General features: G+C 39.0%; 1 protein-coding gene across 1 annotated transcript; it reads left to right on the plus strand.

Moving 5' to 3' along the window:
* The first annotated feature begins 6,641 nt into the window (after window positions 1–6,641).
* Window positions 6,642–14,422, plus strand: LOC134529214 (nuclear receptor subfamily 4 group A member 3-like). The gene is made up of 3 exons (XM_063363086.1): window positions 6,642–6,822; window positions 9,171–9,301; window positions 11,949–14,422. Exons 1-3 carry the CDS (start codon window positions 6,808–6,810, stop codon window positions 12,214–12,216), a joined length of 414 nt encoding a protein of 137 aa, XP_063219156.1. The 5' UTR covers window positions 6,642–6,807; the 3' UTR covers window positions 12,217–14,422.
* Window positions 14,423–24,580: the final 10,158 nt, after the last annotated feature.

Raw genomic sequence — 24,580 nt, forward strand, 5'->3', positions numbered from 1 at the left:
GCCTCGCACAGAGAGGGACAGGGCACGTGAAGGCTGCACACGTGTACAAGTGTGCAAGTACACAAGCGAGGGTGTGTGCAAGTATCCGAGTGTGGAAGTATGCGAGTGAGCGATTAGGGAATGAGCGCAAGTATGCAAGTGCCATCGAGCGCTTCTTCTGCCCTCTGTGTCTTCGGAAAGTAATTTGACAGCTAAAATATCATATATAAATTCGACTTCAAAAGAAACACAATAGAGGTTCGCACACAGGATGTTCTTTAATGTAAAAACATGACTTAAAACCTGCAAAGTGTCTTACAGTTGTCTAACTCTCGAATTTATCTGTCATCTCTCTCCCCCCCCCCCCCCCCTTTACCACCTCTCCGTCATACAGCGCTCAGCTTCTGAGCGTTTCATTCTCCTTGACCTTCGAAACAAGAGAAGGTCACTGTCTAGGTGAGATTTCGATAAAATAAAACCTCAAAGCAAAATTTAATAATTATTGGTGAAATATCGCCATTCCATCGTCGTAGTACAGACTAACCACGAAATAATGCGGGCTATTAATTAAATGTCTTTCACACGACACGAGACGGAGCGTGCGCGTTGCATGCAGTCGGCAAGCTATCGATATCGATATTGGACTGTGCGAGCGCACTCTATACAGTAATCAACTTAACCAAATATGAATGCGATGCAGATAAAGCCTATAAGATTGAAAACGTCTTTGAAAGGAACTTTACACATCACCAACTTCGTATTTCTGTTAATCAAATAAGTAACCGGTAATATCCTAACAAATAATGGTTTTCAACTTTAAAATACATTTTTTATACGGGAAAAGAAGTTTATGATTTATTTATTTATGATATTGCTCGCTCATAAAGCATATTTACAGCAAGTGGGTTCCGATATTGCTAAGCACTGAAAACATTGATGAATCTTCAACGGAACAATAAAAAAAATTAACTTCTTTAATTGCTTTTTAAGTTGTTACAGAATGGTTTTGAGCAATATTACTGGTCAGTGAAGCCCAAGAATATCTTAACCTGCCGTTGTTAATTTATTTTGCTTAAATATTACTGGTTGTGTCAGTTTGTGATATCAGGGGATTAAAATTTCTAGTGGTATCATTGTGTATCGTATATTTAGTGTTAAAGATGTACAACGCCTCTCTGATCCTAACAGCTTGGTACTTTCATATATGGACTGAGCGAATTCTGAAATTGTTATTGATAAGCACCCAGATCAGAACAATAAAATTATTGCATTTGCTTTCATCAGTCGTTACAGAAAACTTAGCAGCTAAGCTTAAAAATCAGCATATTTCCGAAGCTAAAAAGTTAATTCAAGATATTTTGTATGAATAACAAACGACCAAACACTATAAACTTATTTTTATCGTTGTCTGACAGTCTACTCGTTCCCAATATTTACCTTCTATTGTTTTTATAAATAAACTAAATTTACCAGTTTTATCCCCCTTTCGTAATTATATGTTAATCGACCTCTATTTCAAATCTGATTCAAATCCATTCAGGAGTAAAGACGTGATTTAGTAAGAAACGTCCAAACGTTCACATTTATATATCGATAGGATAGGATTAGTAGGAAGTAGAATAGGCTAGAACAGTGTTTTTCAATCTGTGGGTCGCGACCCCGAGGGAGGTCGCGAAGCCTTACTCGGGGGGTCGCCGGCTGAAGCTAATAATGCTGACTCGTTAACACTTGATGCCTGAAAATAAACCAGACAATATAAAAGTGAATAGTCAATAAAAAATAAGTACGCAGAACCTTTGCACACCAAAATGAAGTACAATAAAAAGTTGTATGCAAACAACAAAGAAATAAACATCATAAAACATCAAGAGTAAAAACAGCAACAGAATAGACTCGACTTGAACTTATCGCTAGCGTTTTGAGGGTCTTAACAACACTTTGTGGAGACTAGGGAAACACTATTTTATTACCTGAATACTTTCGTTCAAAGAAATCCAACGGCTTATCAGCTTCTTTTTTATGCTTGGTTGTGAGATGCCGCATAAGCTTTGACGGTTTCATACTCTCACGTGATAACACATCGCCGCAAGTTACACATTGAGGTTTATTATTTATGACTGTGAACCCGTATTTCAAATAACTGTCATCGTAATGTCTATTTTTTTTTTTTTGGTTTGTTTCACCACCACCGCTATTAACACTCGTACCAGATGTTGAAGGCTGCGATCTTTTGAGAAACTTATCCATTTTACAAACGCGCCGAGCAAGTGAAAAACAAAAGAATGAGCCTTACCAACTTACTTCGTACTTACTTTCAAAACTCTCGCGGCTTCCTGCAGAGTGTAGATCCGAATAATAGATAATTGTACCAAAATAGAAAATACCATTAACGTAGTCTTTTAATTAAATAATTTCTTTGTCTTTCTGTGACACAAGGGGGTCGCCGGAATTTTTCAACTTGTAAAGGGGTCACGAAATCAAAAAGATTGAAAAACACTGGGCTAGAATAATTAGGAAGTATGAAGAGTCGAAAACATTTACGGAAAATAAATTAATTGTCATATATATACATATATGTATGTATATATGTGTATATATATGGGTGTTTCATTTTGTAAGGCAAAAAAATAACACGTAAATTTTTTGCAGATATTGCTTACACCCCGAGTCTCAGTGATGCTAGATAAATATGCCAAATTTCAAGAGGATTGGATAATGTTTAGAGGTTGCATACTTTGATCAATTTTGTAAAGTAAGCAAAAAATACGATTTTTCAATGTTAATTACTTTTATTGAGAAAACTATAAATTACAAAATTAAAATAATATGAGATATATACATTAAAATTAATATGTAGTATGATTGGCAAAATATGTGTTATATTAATCAACTTTGAATAATCCAATCTTTTTTTTTGTTCGCTTGGTGAAGACTTTTCTGTGATGTTCAATCACACTCAAAAAGAATGTTTTTTTATCTGTTCGTCTCTGACAGATTCGTTAAATATATGTATATATATATATATATATATATATATATATATATATATATATATATATATATTTCTTGTGTGCGTGTGTATGTCACTGAACTCCTCCTAGACGGCTGGACCGATTTTGATGAAATTTTTTGTGTGAGTTCACGGGGATTCGAGGATGGTTTAGATTCACAAATTGGTCCACTGGAAAATGTTTATTTAATTAATTTTTTATTTATAAATTGTTGTTGATCTTTGAATGGTTTAGGTTTACAGTATATATATGTGTGTGTTGTGTATTTATTTATGTGTTGTTGTTAATCTTTGGATGGATTTTATGAATTGTTGTTATTACATTAAAATTAAAATAGAATTGGTTATTGAGATTATTATATTATTATTTATTGAAATAACATTTTAAAGTGTAATTAAAAATATAGGTGCAAATTTGTGAGGTGCAGTATTGAAGTGAGTATTTTACATGATTTTTCGTGATGTTAATTATGTATACACGTGAATTCAATACCAATCAACTTAACCTCCAAATTTAAATTGTCAGTTCTCATTTTATTCTACATATTAAAATGTAATAAAAAATATACATTGTGCAAAATATGTAAGGTGCAGTATCAATGTGAGTATTTAACACGATTTTTCATTACTTTTAATTATGTATAGACGTGCATTCAATAACAATCAACTTAACCTACAATTTTAAATTGTTATTTCTCATTTTATTCTATGCAACTTATGACGTATTGATGTCTCTTTGAAAATAAAAATATAAGTTTGTAAAATAAATTATAACATTATAACATTTATAGTATCTTATAGTAATTATAGTAATTTCAGTTCGACCCGGCAGATGACGCTGCGATTAGATTCAGGGAAATTTCCTGTAAATTTTCGAATTTAAAACGTTTGAACAGAACATGGAAACGGGCATCGCTTTGATTTCTTTTTCCATTCGAGGCGCTGCAGTGGTGTACCCGCAAGTAGGGGCATATAAAATGAGCGGCGCAAGAGTGTACTGCCTGCAGACTGCCGAAGCGAAGTATGGGTACACCAGTTGTACGTTGCGTGCTCGAGGGTCGGGAAACCATCGGTGCTATTCGTTTTCTCTCCGATACATTAAAAAACATTGTAATAAATTAATTGCCATGGTATTTAATTTATTATTACTGTAAATGTGATATTTGGTCTTCTTTTCCCTGTAGTATAGCCGTGCGAAGCCGGGTCGGGCAGCTAGTATATATATATATATATATATATATATATATATATATATATATATATATATATCAGAGCGATTTATCATTCTGCGGTATAATTGACTGCCTTAAGAGCATTCATGTGGCTTCTTAGAGAATCACTTCAGTATTCTGTCATGTCGTGGATCCCAAATAATTCAACGAACGTCTTGTTTCATTGTTTCTTGTTTCATTAGTAATGAAATGGCTCAGGTCTTTTTCTTCATATCAAGGTTTTTACCCCCTAATTTTTTTTTTTTCATTTCTTTTCTTTGCAGGTTTGGTTTTTAAATTTTAGTCATATTTTCCTTATCAGCCTGAGGAATAATTTTGTCCAAACTGATACCAAACTGATGCCAAAATCTGACAGATACCAAAGATGTATCTTAACAACTGTAATAGCACTTTTTTGACGTCTGCGTATGGGTAAGTTCTCAGAAGCTGTAGCATATACAAATCATTCTTTGGAGCCCGTCGACTTACAATTGCCTCGTGCGAAAACCGAACATATAGGAGGCTGGCCAAATGTTCATCCCGTTTCATTCCTTTCAATTCTTGTAGAGGAATATTTGACTGTTTAGTGAAAAAGACAATTTGAAACACATATATTGCCTTTGCCATCCACCTTAAAGCAGAGCCCCTGTAATCCTGAAACTGGTGTCGTTTTTAGACCACCCTGCTAGGTACAGGCGTGAGAGTTGTAATAACTCTCTGTAGTCTTTTGGATGTAGTTATAGATTTTCACTCGTTCTTCTAGAAAGCCTTGAACGGGACTTTCTTCATCCAGCATTGTTTCATATGACTTCTTATCAAGTGAAGCCCACAGACTTTGGCAATTACGAAAAATCTGGATGTCAGGACCACTTGATGGTATGCCACAACACTCCTCAAATACTCCTTTCAATATTAGCTCATGGGTGTGATGACGGCAAGTCAACCACAGCAATGTTCGCCCGATTTCCCTTTCAATTCTGGTACATGCCCCTTGGATCAGTCCTATATTATATGCTGTAGTATCAAAAGGTATGCCGGGAAATGTCACAAACTCTACGAGATCACCTTTCCAAATCTGCCATTTCACATTTGCTTTATCCGTTTTTCTCGATTTATCTTTACCCAGATTTTGGTATTCTTTTTACGACTTCTGAATACGAGCATGGATATTCTCCGCCGTCTTAACAGGGATATTTTCTTTCCTCTACACTTCCTGTAGTTTAGTACTGGTAGATTTGTAGTATCCTAAAGAGTTTATTTCATTTCTTTGTGATGGCAAATAAAATCTAAAAGTACTTGTTCCTTTGAAGAGAGCCAAGCTCCTAAAAACTTGCCACTATGCATCTTTTCTAGCACCCAAATTCTTCTTTTGGTTCCCATTTTAAAGTTCAGTTTCCTGCCAAAGATGAAAGAAATACATGAAAATCCCATTAGTACAAAGCACTACTATATTAGAAATTTTACTAATTTGAGATAAAAGTGATCAATGTGTGCAACCCCTAAATATTATCCAATCACTGAGACTGGGGGCGTAAGCAAAGTCATACGAAAATCACATATTTGGAAAAATGAAACACGCTAACATATATATTAGCTACAGTACCCGGCGTTGCCCGAGCTGAACACTGGGTGATATATTATTCGCGAGTCAACGCAAAATGAATAGCGCTATATGATAGTGTGATGAACATAGTGAAATGAAACACAGTTGTTGTTTGTATGTCAATGTCTACCCATAGCGATCGGTTGAACTATTTAAAAGTTGATGCGCTGCAGCGCCATCTAGTAGCGAGTTATAGCAAAATGGATGGAAAAACGCGTTGGGTGCTTGATATAATTTGTTTTAAATTTTATACCACTAATGTCTATTCGTTAGGACAGGTTCATTATGAAAATTAAAGAAGAGAGCACCCCACAATTTATATAAATTAATATTAATTGTTTTGTTTACTATTTTATTCTTATTTTTAGTTTATTAAAAAATTACGTTATACAGAGTTATAGTTCATTCTTTCTCTGTTGAACAAACTACTTAAATTTGAAGATTACTTTTTACTTTTTGGTCAATGCAATAATTAAAGTTTTTTTTTTTGTTTTTAAAATATAATTTTACTATACAGTTAAATTTACTTTTTGTGATACATCTGCTCTTGTGATATGGATTTGAAATTACTATAGTTCCAGGCTAGATAACATGATGATTTCCTCTTCAAGAAATTACTGCATTTGTCATCCAGGAGTTACATCACTCCACTAAACTAGCTTGGTTATAACCGACAAACTGCTGTAACGTGATATGTGCTGTCTGCACGTTGAGACGGAAGGATAAGAAGCTGATTGTGAAGAAAGCACAAAGCGACTGCAGCGCTGTGAAACAGGCGCGCTGCTGATGATGACGTCGCGCGCTTGAAAGCAGGCCTCGAGTCCAGAGGGTAGGGTAGTCAGTCCCGTGGCAGGGTCCAGAGGCGAGGCGGGGGAAAGCCAGCTGACCCGCGGACGGGGCGAGTTGCGCAACTGCGGCCAGTCCCTTCCGGTCCGTGGCGGAGGTGATATAAGCCCCGGGTCCCAGGGCGGCGCCAGCTAGCGGGTCGCCGGACTGCGGCGGACATGCGGCGCCATGAGGTGAGCCTCTCTTCCTCCGCTGTGTTTTTGCTCCGCGTTGCACTGGTCAACCACAGGTACGGCTTATTTACACTAAACATCTTCACACTCAAACATACCAATTGGAGGTAAATCCAATTTAATAGCAATCTTCACCTGAACAGTAAATGACACAGGGCTAAAATATAAATTGAAGAATTATAATTTGATTTTAATCTTACTGATCAATATTTTATCGATTTATTTTCTTGTATAATGGGGGTTCTTTTCACAATATACATTAATCCTATGGTTTGTTTGCACTAAAAACTTTAGTTTGCGTGGCATCGTAAGTTAAATTAAATTTTAATATTATTCAATGTTTTTAGACTACAAAAGAGTGTCTGTTGACAGTATCATTGCAGTTGTAGTCATTCTGAACGCCATTTGTTTCATACGAGAAATTAATTGTAGCAGTCTGCCATTATTGATTTCAGGCATTCCATTCAATCATGTGTGTTATGGTCGAACTTGTAAAGTAAGTTGTTTGGCAAAGGCATTTGAAACCAACATGTCAAATTCAATTTCGTCTTCTTAGAAATAAAAATATAGATTATGCTTTTGACTACTACAACATGAAGATGCACTATTTCCTTAACACATGTACTTATGTCTGGCAGCTTACCTTTATCTTTGAATATATATATACTGTATAGAAGTCGTGAGTGGATAGGATTTACTCTACGTTTTTCAGGAGCGTATGATGAGCAGCTTGGGAACTTCACCGCTCCAGGGAGCTGCAGTAACGCCCTGTATCGTCTTAGGTGGTTATTTACACGTTAGAGCGCAGCACTGTCGCCCGCTGTCATTCACCCGCACCCCGCGAGGACAACGCAGGTTTGAGGGAGGGTGGGGAAGGGGTGTTTGAAGAGTTCGACACTTGTCCGCTAGGGACCACCACAAGTCGATGCCCTAGAGATGGTGGCGTTTGCGGCGGTGAATTAAACAACTACCTCAAACCGTATTAGAAATTTTAACCTAGGCTGGCGACTTCTATACAGTATATATATTCAAAGCCTTTATTCTCCGTCCTCTTCATGAAGCTCGCGGCGGCCTGCGAACGGCGCTAGCAGTAGGCGAGCCCATCATTAACATTGTGTTAAATGGGAGTTTCTTATAATAATGAGGATTTTTTAAAAACTATGTTTCGTTTTAAACGTTGAGTAAAGGTTATTTTTTTAATTTTTATTTGGGAGCTTTTTATGGGTTTAATGCATAGCAATAACTTGACCCTTTGCTGCAATCGTCAATTAAAATTTGGAATGTTGAGAATGCGAATCCCAAACAAACTGGAATTTCCCTCAAGAAAGCATATTTTAAACATTAAAAACTTACTTAAATCAAAATTATTCGTTTGCTATACATCTTAATCTTCAAGCGTCAGTTATTCAAATAATATTTTTAATCCAGTAATTATTTTTAATCTAATGAGGGGAGGGTCGAAGTCGGGGCTCGCCGATTTGGTTTGAACTGTGTGAGTGGAACCAGGTAGGTGCAAATTACTCGCCTGAGTGGGCCCTATAAAATGAGAAAAAATATATTTAAAGATTTTAGTGAATAATTTTAAAGATAATTTTTTCACATTTTAATAAAGTTAGTGGCGCTCGAGTTCGTTTCCCGCTCGAATCAAGTTGTTTTACATTTTTTTTTATTTTTTTTTTCTCCCAATATTAAACAATTGCTTACAGAAATTAAACATATCTAAACAGTTGAATGTATATATTTATAATTAATACATTGAACTTAGTAAAGTGTTCTTTAATTTATTGAATATATTTAAATAGGAAATGTTTTAAATGATACGTTTTATAATTATTGTATTTACTGTCGAGCGTGGTTTGTGATTTAAACTTTTGTCCTTCCATAGTAACGTTTTGTTGTCGTTATATCCCTATGTGATCTTTTTTCTTTATCTCTTTCGTGCCTTCAGAGCACTTGGCTCTGGCAAGTGTTTCAAATCCCCTATAGTCGGCCATTACTATAGATTTTTACCTACAGTTTATAACAGTCTCGACAGTTGTGAACAGCGTCTGGCTACATGTCTGCAGCGATTCGTCATAATAACTATTTATTTTATTGGAAAATGGAAACAAATTAATGTTCTTTCTGATAATAAATAAAAAACTAAGTACATGTTTTTTTTACGAAACACCCGTTTTAACACTATGTTAATCGTGGGCCCGCCTACTACTAGCGCCGTCTACCTATCTATGTGACCGTAGTCCTGTTTTGTGTGTCTAGTGTTGGCAGCACTGCGGCCTCAGTCCTGGTTGTGTGTCAAGGGTTGGCAGCACTGCGGCCTCAGTTCTAGTTGTGTATTGTGTGTCGAGGGTTGGCAGGCCTGCGCGCTGCTGGCGGTGGCGTGTCTGGTGTTCCTCGGTCCTTGGCAAGCGGAGGCGACTCTGGACAAGCTGGAAAACTTGCCCAGCATCTCGTCCTTCCTACCTTCCATAGATAAGAGGTGGGTGTTGCGTCTCCTCCAAAAACAAATTACGGTTATGGATCGCGCGCGCTTTTTGTGCTCAACTCTGTACGATTTGTTCGCCGGTAGAACCAGAGAGGTGGTCACCCTTGCATTACTGCGTGGAGACACCCAAAACATTGCGTGAAGTGTAGTGTGGAAACGGTTTTAAAAGAAGGTATTATGTGGATGTAACTATTTTAACGACAGAAATTCTTATTCATACTTATTAATTAATATCAGGCGTGGTTGAACACAATTTCAACAATATTTTAGGTGATGTTGTTATATGGTGATGGTGGGGTAGAAAGTGACTTCATCAGTGTCACAGCGTGCCACCTCCTCAAAATTCCTAACTCCATTAACAGAATTGTCGAAAACGTGTGTCCGAGTTCCAATATAGTAAGTGTTTGATGTTTTATTTCTATAGTTTTTAAATATTTTCAGTTCGAAGAAACTAACAATTTTACCAAAAACGTGTTTTTATTGGAGTAAAACTGACTTCAAAACAAACACAAATGGCTTTTTTCCCATAACGTTCTGTTTTAAAATAGTAACCCAATGTTGGCCTCATGCACAAATGACCATAGTCTACATTCGTCTATATTTATGGTCTCATTCTCGTTTTGGAGTGCTGTGTAAATAAAAATAAGGGGTTAACAACAGTCTGTAACTTCATCCATCAATATTCGTTTACTTTTTTCCAAACTTAAATTAAATTTCATTTAAAATATTTTAAAAAAAATGTAATTTGAATAAAAATACATTTAGACACAATTATTCTAAAATTAGGTGCCGCAACATATCAATAAATACCAGAAGCAAAATATGTATATAATATTAAACATATAATTGCTTAGCATACGATCGTAAAATTAATCTACATTTCCATGAAAAATTTTTTTCCAAAAATTCATGCCATCATGTCGTTTGGCAGCAATTTTTATGTCTGACCTTGAGGTGGGTGTAAACTGCTGGGTGAGCTGACAGACTCTCGCATAATGGAAAAGCACGACAGATTGTTGTAAACTTGGCTTAAAGCATGGTTTATACTATTCAAACTTTAGGCTCAATCTCACGCGTCATGAACTTTTTTTTTCTTGTCACATACCTATATTATTTAAGTGCTATTCATATACATCAGTGAGGTCAACTGACGGTCCGCCCAAAGAATAGTTCAACAAATAGTATATATTGTTGTGTGTCTGCCATCCTTGTTTGCAGATATGTAGAATAATTTGTCAACATAAAGTGTTCAGAAACCACAGTATTTTCACAATAATACCTCAAAAATACTATTTATATTTATGACATCTATATATTGTTTCATGTTAATTCACTTTATATTAATATTTTTTAAATGCTTTATTTAATACTTAGTATTTCTTCTTCTCATACCACATATTGTTTTCATTTGTCACCGAATGTACTGTTTTTAATCAGATAAACATTTGTGGAAAAAATATATTAATTCATGTGTGTCCGGCCCTCGGATTAGTTTCAAAAATAATATCTGGCAATCAAAAAAGGTTAAAATTGATCATCACTACAATAAATTATCGCGATAGCTCTTTTGCATTGAGTTGTTTTGCCACAGCTATAAAACGTCGCGCAAATATTAGTAATTAATTATCTTCTATTCTGTGGCTTTTACAGCTGTAGTAAAAATATTTGTTACCAAACAACACATACAAGATAGTGTTAATGATAAATTTTATTGAAATGCCCTTAGAGAAAATTATTGGCATAAAAATTAAATAAGTAACATTCCGTGTGAGAACAAGCCTTAAAAGCATGGTTTATGCTAGTTAGACATTAAGGCGCGGTATCGTACTCCATGTTGATTTATTCATTTTCTTGTCATTGCTCTTATTCAAGGGTTATTGTTGCATGTTTATTACAATAAATCTATTTCATTTTGAGTTTCGTCACAACTTTTGTCACCAAGTATTTACTCAATGTTACATCATAGCTATACAAAAACGTTACGCAAGTGTTTACCATAATGACCACTTGCATGAGAGCTTACAGCTCGGAGATAACGTTAACTCAACATAATTTTACAAAGTTTCCAACTGAACAAGAAATGTAAACGGGGTATAAAAACATAATTACAATATTTGCCTTAATTCGTAGTAATGACAATAAAATTATTCAACTAACATGGCGCGTGTCACCGAGCCTTGATAATTACCAGCAGCCTATCACTGAAACTGTGCGGCTGTTTTACACTTACTGATATTCTACTGCGGGAATTAAGATTTTAGCTGTAGGAAAATCCTGCAAATGAAGGTAATTTATATTTTAATCAGGTAAGCATGAGTTTATCATGGATAAATGTATGGGTTTTATTATGTTTAATCATAGTATAAAATTGAAACATTTAATTTGAGGACAGTTATGGGTGTTTTGTTGCCCAGTTCACTCTTGTTTACCCAGTTAAGTTGTGTGCTTTGTTCAGAGGGGCTGGAGTCCCACCCCTCTCCCATTCCACAACCCCCTTTTCTTATCATTCCTTTCTCTGAATAAAAAATTATTTGGGGGCGCTGGGAAGAACATTAGTTTCTGAACACGGCATGCATTTCTACAAGCATCCGAATACACCAACGGCTTTGTGATGTCAAAACTATGACTCATGGTCCCGCAGCACGGTGGCGAGGTTCTTGCTGCGCGCGACTCTGTGGAAGCTGCAGAGGAAGCTGTTCTCCGGCAGCCAGCGAGGGGGCCCGGAGTTCCACTACCACCACCACGCCCACAAGCACTACCACCACTACCACAATGGCGCACCCACCTCGTCCACACAGGCGCCCGTCCCCGTCGCCACCAGCGACAGTGCTACCACCACCACCACCCCCGAGGAGCCGGTCCTGGGATGGGCGGGCCTGCTGGTGCCCACCCACTGGGGCGACTCTTGACCATAGACTCACGATAGTGTAATTTGACTCCGGTCTTCTGCGCATGGTCCTAACATTGACTTCATATTTGCTAGTACAACTGTCAAAATCTGCGGACATAATCAATAGTGATTTATGTGTTTGTTTACGAATGTTTCTCCTGATGTTCTTATTAGGTATGAAGTAATACATACGTTTAAAAAAATTCGAGGTGCATACGTTAGAAGGTGATATAACACAGTTAGACAAGCACAAGTCACCATGCCATGTATGCTGGCACTAAACTGGTAAAGCACTAGAGGGTTGTACGTGCAGTAGATAAGACAGAAAGAGACAGAAGGACAGAACACCAATAATTGTAGAAAATATTTTATTTGACGATTTTTAACGACATAATTCTCACATTACAACTGCTTCAAATTGTGGCCGCCAAGAGTCATGTAAGTTTCACACCATCGATGTAGTGACCACCACACATTGGGCATATCTGCTATGGTATCATCAGCAACAGAAATTCAAGTGACAAGATCTTGATCTGAATCGATGGGATGTATGAGGCTCTTCATATGACCCGAGAGGAAAATGATGAAATATGAGAGATCGGGTGAACACCGGTTGAGTTCCAAGTGTCTTGGGCTTGTCTAGTTGCGCTCTCTCAGACCATATGTATGTACCACGAATTTCGGAGGACATTGCCTACACGCTGAATACTGATGCACGACGACGGTCATAGTTGCCTACATGTGTCAACAACATTTGTCTACTGACTTCACTACAGATTATGAAAGGTGAACGAATTTTCCAGCAAATGATATGGCTGGTGAAGAATAGTCTAGAGCATCTTGACTCAACTTTATGCCGTGCCGTTCTGCTACGCAATGATGGTGAAAGTGTGTTGATCCAGGGTGCCAACTATCGGGTATTTTAACTGGGTGCTAGTTCACAGAACACGAGACTCTCCCGAGGTCGTAATGTAGCCATGTGTCGAGCAGGCGAAGGGCAAAAACACAGGCCAAATAACCCAGTGTGTCTAGCCCTCCAGGAGGCTCTGCTACAGATGATTGACAGAAGATTCACTGATAATGTATTACTTATTGTGGTGCACTAAATTTATACTATTACTGTTGCACATGTGGCCTGCTTCAATCAGAACCAAGGCTCATCGTTATGCGGTTATCAGCAAGCGGATACGGACGCACTTTCGTTGTACGGGGTCGACATGGTTGAGTGATGGCTCGTTGCACTTTTTGTGACTGTACGCCCTTATAGGAGGGGCATGGTACCACGTTTAACAGTTGACTGTCAATGTGCCCGGAGGCTGAAATTAACTGATGGTAATGTGGGCTGAATTGCTACAGGTGCTCTCTGGCCGACCACAATGTTCACTCATGCTATATTTAAACAATAAACACTAAACGCCTTGAGGCAGGGTCTAAGTTGAAGTCACATGAGCGGTAGTGTTACGGGTGGTTATAACCGACCCGGTTAATTACGACAAAGTTCTTATGCTGGTTGTCCTTAGACAACAAACCCCTTAAGGGTAAAGGGGCGATTGACCAGCATGGCCACAATTAAGTTAGATGATGTCTGAGTCACGACACATGCCCGAACAAAGCTATTTTAAAGTAAATGCTTATTTAACAAACCTTATTTAAAGTTAAGTAAGCGGCCAATGCTTTAAACCCGCCTGGTGACTAGCTGCGGAGCCTTGAACAAGGTTAGGTTTATTGAAGTATTGCAGTGATGGTCAGTGAATTAACAAAGGGTAATGGGCCTTGCTATGTTACACATGTCTAGTCGTTCTGCTTACTAGCACTAGCAGATCCAAAGGGGAAGCCATAGTGGCATGTTCCCTCCCTGAACCTTGAATATTTTTTTAAATTTTCTTCTAATTCCTTAATCAGAGTATACCAAAAGTACTTAAGTATTATTTTACTGCAGTGCTATATATGACAGTACATTTTTGAACCACAAATAAAATGTACTAAATATATTAAATTCTAATGTTTCTAAAATTGTATTAGAATTTTTAATTTGGGCCTCCCTTGACCATCATTCTGGATCCTGGTTCTGGATCTTGGTTCTGCAGATGGTGGAACTGGATGAGCCACTGGTCGCGCGTGACTACCAGGGACTCGTTTTGCGGACAATCACATATTAAACAGGAGGTTGTTTGAGACCATGTTGTGAAAGGGATTTTAATGACTGATTAAATTCTCTATAATTGTATAAGCCTATTTTTCACAATGTTTAATTAGTGTCTAAAATGCCCTGAAAATATGGTAAAACACAGGGTCGACTACCGCACTGAGATAGTCGCCGCGCCGAGTCGCACCGGGTGTTTTCCCATACATGCTCTACTGGGATGGTGACGGTGCAAAAGACCTGTGTGAGATTGTCGTCAAACTGCTGCGACACAGTAGTCGCCCATCTTAATGTTCCTAGTACATTAATGTTAAGTTTATACACTCTTTGTTTGGTTCCTTTATGCATATTGAAGAATTTACATTGCATTAACGGAGAACAGTAAAAGTTTTTGCCTACACAATCTCTATCATTGATGGTGAGAGACAGGAACGCATTTTCTATAGACTTCTTAACTTGTACTCATTAGAAATATATAACTATATTGTATAAATGCATTGCTCCACAAACTGGTACCATAGGTTCTAAGCAAGAAAGTAAGTTGCTCACAAACTACTCAATTCGTGCCATCGATGTACCGATGTGTGTGCCTACATGTCTTAACAGTGAATGTTTTTGACGTGACAACGCCTAATAAATCGATGACCGACGGCTCCATGCACGAAAAAGTGTCCCGTTACGCCCATTTTTCCGTTACGCTATGTTCCGTTACGCTGTCGGCGAGTGCAGTATAATAATAGGTTACGTTACAATTGACAAAAAAATTATGGTGATTCATATAATTGATGATAGAAATTTGATTACAGTTTATTTATATGAAAACTTGTTCATAATTATATTTAAACTTTATAGCTAAACGCCAGTTTTTAAAATTAATTACAAGTCATCTACACGTGAACTGTTTCGTCAACTGTTTATAAAGAGAAGTGAAAAGTTAATGTGGTTTTCATTGCTTATTACAACAACAATTTCGTCAATAAAGATTAATCTTGCATTTTAAAAATCTGATTACTATTATAATTTCAAGTATTTATTCTTTTATTATAAAAATAAAAATGATTTAATTTAATTCATAAAAGTATGCAATCATTTCATCAATGTTTTGTTATGAAGTTGTCACGTTAAACTATCGTCCGTAAACCGACTTTACAGACAACCAATTTTTAATTTTTGAGTACGAACAACTCACTTTTTGTCAGAAGATGGACCAACTTTTAAACTATCTTCTGATTTGTAATCGTATGTCACTGAAAAGGGGGGGGGGGGGGCGGAAATATCCAAGGGAGGCCCGAGAGTTTTACATGCGGGGTTAACCGACACAAGAAATCTCTGGGTACTCTGCTTGTACGTTGTATACTGCCTATATGTTGGTCTACATGCATGCAATAAGCAGATAACTCTAAAATATATAGAAAGTTTTCCATAAAACATAGTTTCGACATCAAACCCATTTCATAGTCATGCTTTTGCAAGTGTAAGTGGGCCCCCTCGGTGAAGGGCTTCTTAATCCAGAGAGGGCCCGGGAACCCCTGGCCCCCCGGGATCTACGCCCATGCCAGGTGCTATAAATTTCTCCCAACTCTGGGTTTCAAATAGACTCTTTTCTAACAAGTGTTAACATTCATGCCAAGCAACAGAAACATTTAACCAGTAAATGCTTCTGTTGTTTGGTATTTATTTTGAAATGTGCTGGTAAATCATTTTATTTACATGCTTTACCACAGTATGTCTCTTGTACATAAAAAAGACACATAATAATACAGAAATTTGCTTTTACTTTTGTCTATAGACAATATCGCATCTCATTCTTAGTTTGCAGTTTATATTTAAATAGGCATTCACTCTTTCTTTCCAATGCATGGTTTCTACTATTAGCGCTGTCCTTGTTTCGGTGTTTTCTGTTGCCAGATATACGCCATAGAGCGCAAAAGCATCAGACGCCGCTTTGTAATGTATCGGAAAAGTTGTATTTTGTAAGGTAAAATTTGGAATGAGAATTGTGGAAATACATGTTCCTGGTGTATTTCTTAAAGAACATCATATTATGGTTTCCATTTTGTATTTTTAAGATGTATTTTAAAGATGCTATCTTTGTTTCAACTTTTTGTTTACATTTTGTTTATATCATTTAATTTTAAGAAGTTATGCTCTTCACAGCATTGCACATACTTTTATGAAATGTCGCTATTAATAGTGACTGGCTGTTGCAAATAGTTTTTCTTGTGAAATAATAATTTTAGTTTAGCATTTATTTTATTCTTGTCATAATGACTACAACTGAAATAATACTGTCAGTAGACACTATTTTATGTTCTTAGACAAATAAAGAGCTAGCATAATAAAAATATAAAGATCGCAGGCTTTCGCGTCCATTGTCTGTAGTTGCTTGTCTTCTGGTTGTAGCCGCATCGAAGGCGAAGATATCACCGACATTTCGTTCGACTTTGCAGTCGCCATCAGCATGGAGCAGTTAGCTACTATGTATATAATAAAACTTATTATTGTTAACGATAATATATGAAATAAGACCTTTAATTTTAACAACCCGGCTAGTATTGATCTGGCAACAGTGTTCGTCATTTACTCTGTACTGCAATCTAAACGTGAAACAAACTTATAGCTGTTACGGAGCAATGGGGATATATTTGTAAATGTTTTTCTATTATTACTTACTAAAATTTTTTTTGATATATCATTTCGATAACTATAGCAATAATATTATTACCTTAACATTCATTTGTTCAAAGAAGTGTGGCATCTGCCATTGGGTTCCTAGTCCAGTGGTACACAGCAGCAGAACAATATTCCTAAATCACATATTAGATACCTGGAGAACCAAACATTTAAGCCGAGTACACCCACATTTGTTTTCTTTGAGTATTCTTTCTTTTATCATTACACTTTTTGCCTGATTCCATTTTCACCACTTGTTGGAACCACTGGACTTCTCTAGGTTTTCTCTTGAGAGAAAGTAATGCTATTCCTCGTTGTCTTCAGGTGTGATTCCCGCTTCTTGCTGATCCCGTACAGCCTCTGTGAGTCAGGCCCTGTGGTTTCCTCGTTTAGAAAGTGGGCAATAACCAGTTCATCAAGCTCTCGGGTATCATGCATGTTATGTGGCTCTAGAAGGCAATCCTTTTCCAAATAGTTTCTGTTGTTTGGAGTCACTCCTTTTCTGTTCTATTTTCTTTGATCATCCTAAAATCGTTATCCTGATATAACTTTTACTTGTAAATTCTTGATCAGATATTCTGTTATTCGTCGTGAAGCTTTCCTATAGGTACATGCAGAGGCTCCAGTCTAAAATTCACAAGAGGCGTTAGTGTGTGAGATTTGGGTTGAATGACACAGGTTTTATTTTTCTTAGGCACCTCTAGTAAGTATTTTTATAATAAAAAATATAATTAATATGGAAAAATTATTAAAAGTCTATGAAAATTTTAACATGTGAAAAAAAAACAATAAAAAACATGTAATTATGGTTTAAAATTAGAGAAAGATAATTGACCGTTTCGTATAAAATTATATACATGAAAAATTAATTTTATTGGTGTTTCATCTAATATAATATATAAATAAAGCAAAAATAAAATTATAGTTTATTTTTTATATATTATATGTAAAGAAAAGTTATTAAATTTTTATTTAATTAAAAATTATATATAATCAAGTGAATACTATTTTGAACTTGACGCCGCCGTCAGTGCTCCCTCTGAGAGCACAGGCCGTTATGTGTCCTCAACACCTGATAAGTGCCGCGCCCCGAACGCGCCCGCGCGCGCAACGTAGTGCAGTGCCCCGAACGGCGTGACGTCAGTCACGGCCACGGCCTCCTACGTGTGCAAAGCGCCCGGCCGGGTGTGGCACTGCGCAAGGGTATTGTTTATTCATGCATTCGATAATATAAACAGAAACTAATGAATCTAAAACCATCAATAATCAATGTTAATGTAATAATCATTTTATAAAGGGTTATAATTCACAAAACTGGCCGAAGTCATCTTCCCGCGCTCCGCAGTTTTCCCGCGGAATTTGCCCCCTCCCTGGCCCCGGCGGCCAGGGAGGTTAGTCAGTCGCCATCCAGCACTCGCCCGGGCCGGCAGCCCACGCACGGGGAGCCTTCAACTTTCGCGCCATCATCTTATAACTGCAATAGGTAATTATAGCCAAACCGTTTTTATATCAGCTCCCCGGTCGGCCCAAATTGGCCGTTAGCAACCTCGCGCGGTCTATTAATAAAATGTGTATCCCATCAGGGATTTTTATATTTTACGTAAGCAATTAGGTGATCCTTCGTGGCACCTGCGCCTCACGCTATAACGTCCCACCTCGGGACATAGTTCTTTGTCCACGCAGGGCGGCACTGCGCCAAACGCGACCACAAACATTCGGACGAGTCATCAACTGGGACGTGCCACGGCCACGTGTGTGATATCGTACCAGATTCCACCGTGTCCGTACCCAGCTTAACGTGACCTTCGCCACCCCGCGGACTAGCCGCTTGTGCATATCCTCCTGTGCGGGACTAATCACAGTAATTTAGTGTAATGTGTTTTCATAAGTAAATTCGCGGGACCTGCCGTCCTTTTAGTGTAATGTGTTTTCATAAGTAAATTCGCGGGACCTGCCGTCCTTATAGTGTCATGTGTTTTCATAAGTAATTTGCGGGACCGATCGCCCACACACCTCACGTCGCGTCCGAGTACTCTCGCAGAAGCCATAACAGGTTCATCGTGCGCGGAGCTTAGGTCGACGATGAAGCGGCCAGTTACGTGAACGTGTGGCGTGTAGACTGTGCTACGCAATAAAACGGCTACAAGTACGTGTGTGTTTCATTAATAAGGCGTCCTGGGAGGCCATAACAGCCCGGGGAGTCCTTTGTCGCCGCATCCCTGCCTGCAGCCACGAGGCCAGGAACCCCACCCTTGAGATTCAAAATTAAGCCACCAGTTTAAATTTACGTAAATTCAGATCAGGCAACGGGGACGGCGTCAAACTAAAACATTAAACGAATAGATTTTAAACTTATTATGACATTAAAAACATCGAAAATATTGTTAAACTTTAAATTGAATCTTGTACGTTTTAAAAGAAATGCCTGTCACAAGTCGAATCCAAAACCTATCATGCACTATAAACTGTTTTCATGCTATGCACTTTATGTATTATGAGTAAAAATAATCTATGTTAATGTGTTTATGTATTTTCGACTGTATTTATGTCCGTTCACTGTAAGGTAACATAATAAACAATGCCTAGAGTAAAACCATTATTTCTTCTTTGCTAAATAGCTATCAATCATCATAGCCCAAAACGTTTTGTAAATAGAGTACCTATGCTATATACAGAATGTATCAAAATTCATGTTACAACGCTTGAGAGTAGAAAGCTCTTATTATTTGCAACCATTTTTGCCAATAAACATGTTGCCGGAAACGCGTAGTTAAGCCCTTGTAGCCCCAGAAAGAGTTAGCGTAGGCAACCTGTTGTAGATTGTTATGTTGTGGATGTGCGGGCGTTCGAGTAGAGAAATAACCTTTTTAATCGTGGCACAGATTTTAATTTCACTCTGAAATCAATCACAGATTCGGCTTTGTTTCACAACATTGAAATTGTTGCATACGTTTTAACAATGTGACAGCCTAAAGCAACGGCTCAAAAACACGCCCTTCTTGAGCGACACAGAGGTGGCAACGGCGAATCATGTTTTCACGGATACGCTGGAGCATGTGTGGAGTCGACCTTATGATTTCGAACGCTTCAATGATTCGCTGTGTAAGCTCTTCTACCGTTTCTACTGGCGTAGCTTAGATAACCCCTTTCACGTAACCCCACAGAAAGAAATCTAACGGGGTTAGGTCCGGTGACCTTGGCGGCCATGCGACAGGGCCCGCTCGTCCAATCCATCGGTTTGGAAATGTTTGGTTTAAATACTCTCGCACTTGCAGGGAAAAATGTGGTGGTGCCCCGTCATGTTGGTACCACATCACACGTCGGACATGCAATGGAACCTCTTCAAGAAGACCTGGTAGTTTGTTCTGAAGGAAGTGGAGGTATCCGGCGCCGGTAAGTCGTGGCGGAAGAAAAAAAGGCCCGATGAGTACGCCGTCAACAATACCGGCCCACACATTAACTGAAAAACGTTCCTGGCGAGCTGTAACACACGTTGCATGCGGATTGACATCATTCCAAACATGACTGTTGTGCGAATTGAGAATAGCGTCTTGAGTGAACTTGGCTTCATCGCTGAATAAAACCGCTAACTCGGGGTTCCTCAATACTCTTCGAATGTACCAACGAGAAAAGGTCATGCGAAGAGGATAGTCCGCCGGACCCATGTGTTGCACTTTTTGAAGGGGGTACGGGTACAAGAGTTGCTCATGAAGAACTCGCCAAACAGCCATTTTGTCAGCATCCATATCGGAACCTTTTGCCTTTGTGCTTGTATCTGGACTCTCCTCACATCTCTGAAGTACATCTTCTTCAAAACTGGGAGTACGAACCCTGTGTGGAGCACCAGCATTTGGTCTTGTGACGGCACATGTACCAGTATCACGCATTCGCTGAGTAAGTCTTGCAAACATGGTGTGAGCTGGAATCCTACGACCCGGATATCGTTCTTCGTACAGACGACGGGCAGCTCGTCCATTTTGTCTAGCTTCCCTGTAAACATGCAGCATGTCCGTGTACTCACTAAACGTGTACTCCATTGAGCTCCACTAAAACGTCGCCCTTTTCAGAACCACAGCGAAAGAAATGACACCACGAGTTTGCTTGTACGACAGAACAGTCAACGACAGACAACCAGTGATATCAAAACCCACTGCGACACTGCGATGTCACGCTGCGCAGTGCTATGGCACGGCACGAACAGAAGAAAATAGGTGAGTGCGCCACCAACGGAAGTAAAAAGGGGCGGGGGTCAGCATTCGACATCGTACAGTCCTCTCGAGCGTTGCCCGGCGTCGTAAACACGTAATTCACCACAGCATCGTCTGTCTCGCACAAAGCCCAATGGGTTGCCTACGCTGACTCTTTCTGGGGCTACAGGGGCTTAACAACGCGTTTCCGGCAACATGTTTATTGGCAAAAATGGTTGCAAATAATAAGAGCTTTCTACCCTCAAGCGTTGTAACATGAATTTTGATACACTCTGTATAAGTACATATGATAAATAGTCCTTTATAATGGATATAGTAACTGTTTAAAAATAAAATTGTGTTGTGTGTAATTAAACATTTTTAATTAATGGAAAAATAATATCAAGCCCTTTTAAATGTTTTTTGATTCCATTATTATATTAAATACATAACTTCAGTAAAAAAAAAACTTCTTCACTTTTCTAGTAAAAATAATATTCACTGTGTCTCTCGTGGTGTGCACATCACTGGGGCTAATTCTATCTGCTCTGCCAGAGGGTTCATTGGCTGCATCCAAATACTAGCCTATTGGATTCATTAGCTAGGGAATCCACTAGAAATGCATCGTAGTGGACGCGGTCATTTTGCGTTGCTTCTGAATTCTCGCAAGGGAAACCGATGCATCCCTACATGCGTCCACTAAAACCAAGATTTATAGGGAGCGACACTTGCATCCACTGATGCGTCCCTGCATCCATTACCTTCGAAAACATGTTTTATTTTGTTTGTATATAATATTACTTTAGATTTTTGGCCTACGATTCGTTTAAAATGTTATAAGCATAAGTGTTAACTCAAATATAGACAAATAAAAACATTAATAAAAATTACCGAAAGGCGAGCTTAAACTTGCAGGGGTATTTAATGCCCATTACATGCTCTGTCTTCTGTAATCTCATACACAAAATGAATATTTGCACCCCGCATGATAGTGTCCAGGGTTTTCCCCGTGTCTAGTCAGGTTTTACCTGGCCCAACTCAGCTAGTAGTTATAGTCTAGAATTAAAAGTGAGGGGCGTTAGTCGTGGCACCAGTCGCTGCCAAGGTCGGCCAATCCCCTCCTAGCACACGAAGCATGCGACCCTCTCCCTGCATGGCTAATCACAGCATGACTAGGCGAATAGGCTTCGGCCTGAGATGCGCCTAGGTAGGCGGGAGTCAGTAAATGTCAAGAATATCGGCTCGTGGGAAATATTAATGTCTTCCATGAAACACGAAATAAGCACTGATACTACTGGTATACATAAAATCTCCTTTCTTTCCAAAATTAAATACAATTTACAGAGTATAGAATTTAAAAAAGGCAACTTAATTTTATGTGAGTGAAGGAATAGATACTTTACAACCTAATTGTCTGGGCTCAATCGACATAATGGACTGTATAATTACTAATAATCACAAACGTCTACTATCGCGCACGGCCGACCTACCGAAGCGAAAACAATCGAAAACGAACTGGTCACAAGATGGCGTGGGAGCAGCAGCGTCACGATTCCAACGCTGCGGGCGGGAATTCAAATTCAACATTTACACCCGGCCTGAACATCCCGCCCACCTTGAAGTGTTTACAGTTCAAAACAAAGTTATTAACAACAATCACTAGTCACACTATGTAAATACCACCAACTCCATCCTCAAGAGTTACTGAATGGGGAGGGGACACAATTTCACTACAGGTCGAGTGAATGTGCCGTGAGGAGTGCGAACTTCTGCGACACGCCCGACTCAATCCTTGCCAGGATACACCTTAACAATTCTGGCAACCCGCCAACGCAGTGGGGGCAGGTTTGAGTCCTTGATGAGCACTAGCTGTCCTTCGGTTATATTCTTGTCTCCACTGATCCATTTTTTCTTCTGTTGGAGGTGATGCAGGTATTCCTGGTGCCATCGCTTCCAAAAGGATTCATGGATTTGCTGGACCAGGGACCATCGCTGTAACCTGTTCACAGGAGTCGTAGTAGTGTCGTTATCTGGGAGCACTTGTAGAGGCCCAAAGTTTAGGAAATGATTTGGTGTCAATGCAGATGTGTCATTGGGATCAGTTGACAGTGCGCACAGAGGTCGGGAATTTAGGGATACTTCCACCTGAGCCAACATGGTGAATAGTTCTTCATAGGTGAGCAGTTGCAGTCCTACAGACTTCAGTAGAAGGGATTTCACACTCTTAATCCCTGCCTCCTATAATCTGCCAAAGTGTGGAGCAGCAGGTGGATTGAAATGCCAGGTTGTCCCTTTGGGAGCTGCAGTCTCAACAAAGAGTTTCTTCGTGTTGGCATCAGCCAGAAATCTTGCAAGATCAGTCAATTTACGATTTTAACCAACAAAATTGGTGCCACAGTCACTAGGTATATATGTGGGCACAGTGTCCTCGTCGCGCAATGAAGCGTCGAAAAGCAGCGAGGAAGGCATCTGTAGATAGGTCAGATGCAAGCTCAATATGTATGGCCTTAGTGGTAAAGCACACAAACAGGCAGATATATGCTGAGAGAATTCGAGGTTTTCTTACCTTGGCCATGGTAATGGACAAGGGGCCACCATAATCAACACCGGTGTGGAGAAAAGGTTTAGCCTGAGACACCCTAGATGCTAGCAAACTAGCCATGACAGGTGAAACACTCTTTGGACGAGTTCTGAAGCATTTTAGGCACGCTTTCAAGTGCCGGCGAATTAAAATCCTGGCACCTATTATCCAAAACTCTTGCTGGAGCAGTGACTGTACCGTAAGGGTGCCTGGGTGCAGGAATTCCTGGTGGAGCTTGTCAATGAGGAGAACAGCTAGGCGACTGTTCTTAGGAAGTAGTATGGGATGTTTCTGATCCGACGGTAAGGCATAATTCTGAAGCCGACCGCCCACCCGTAAAATACCATCACCATCCACAAAGGGTGTCAAACTCTGAATGGTGGGAGTGCATAACTGATTGCGTGAGAGTCTGGCAAATTCCTCAGCGAAGTCAGTTTGTGTTTCCTTGATCAAGGTCTTAAATGCAGATTGCACTTCCTTAGCTTGTATTGGACCTAGAATTATTGTACGGTTCGGATGTGCATTATAGCTAAATCGAAGACACCAAGTCACTATTCTTTATACTTTACGCAGGCAGGAGAATTTGTCCATTAACATAGCTTACGGAGATAACTCTATGACAGTGTGAAGAACCACAGACGAACGTTTCTCAGAGTGGGCTTCCTCAGATATCGTGATTGGGGAGACAGGCCAGTTTTCTTTGGGCTGACGAAGCCAAGGAGGGCCGGACCACCAAAGTGGATGCTGTAATAATTGTTCAGGAGTAAGGCCACGTGATGCACAGTCAGCAGGATTGTCT

This window comes from Bacillus rossius, chromosome 1 (assembly GCF_032445375.1).
Source record: "Bacillus rossius redtenbacheri isolate Brsri chromosome 1, Brsri_v3, whole genome shotgun sequence".
Classification (NCBI taxonomy): domain Eukaryota; kingdom Metazoa; phylum Arthropoda; class Insecta; order Phasmatodea; family Bacillidae; genus Bacillus; species Bacillus rossius.

Excerpts from the sequence above, each read along its gene's own strand:
- LOC134529214 (XM_063363086.1), top strand. Across the intron at positions 9,302-11,948 it reads CTACCTTCCATAGATAAGAG|CACGGTGGCGAGGTTCTTGC; the intron begins GTGGGTGTTGCG and ends ATGGTCCCGCAG.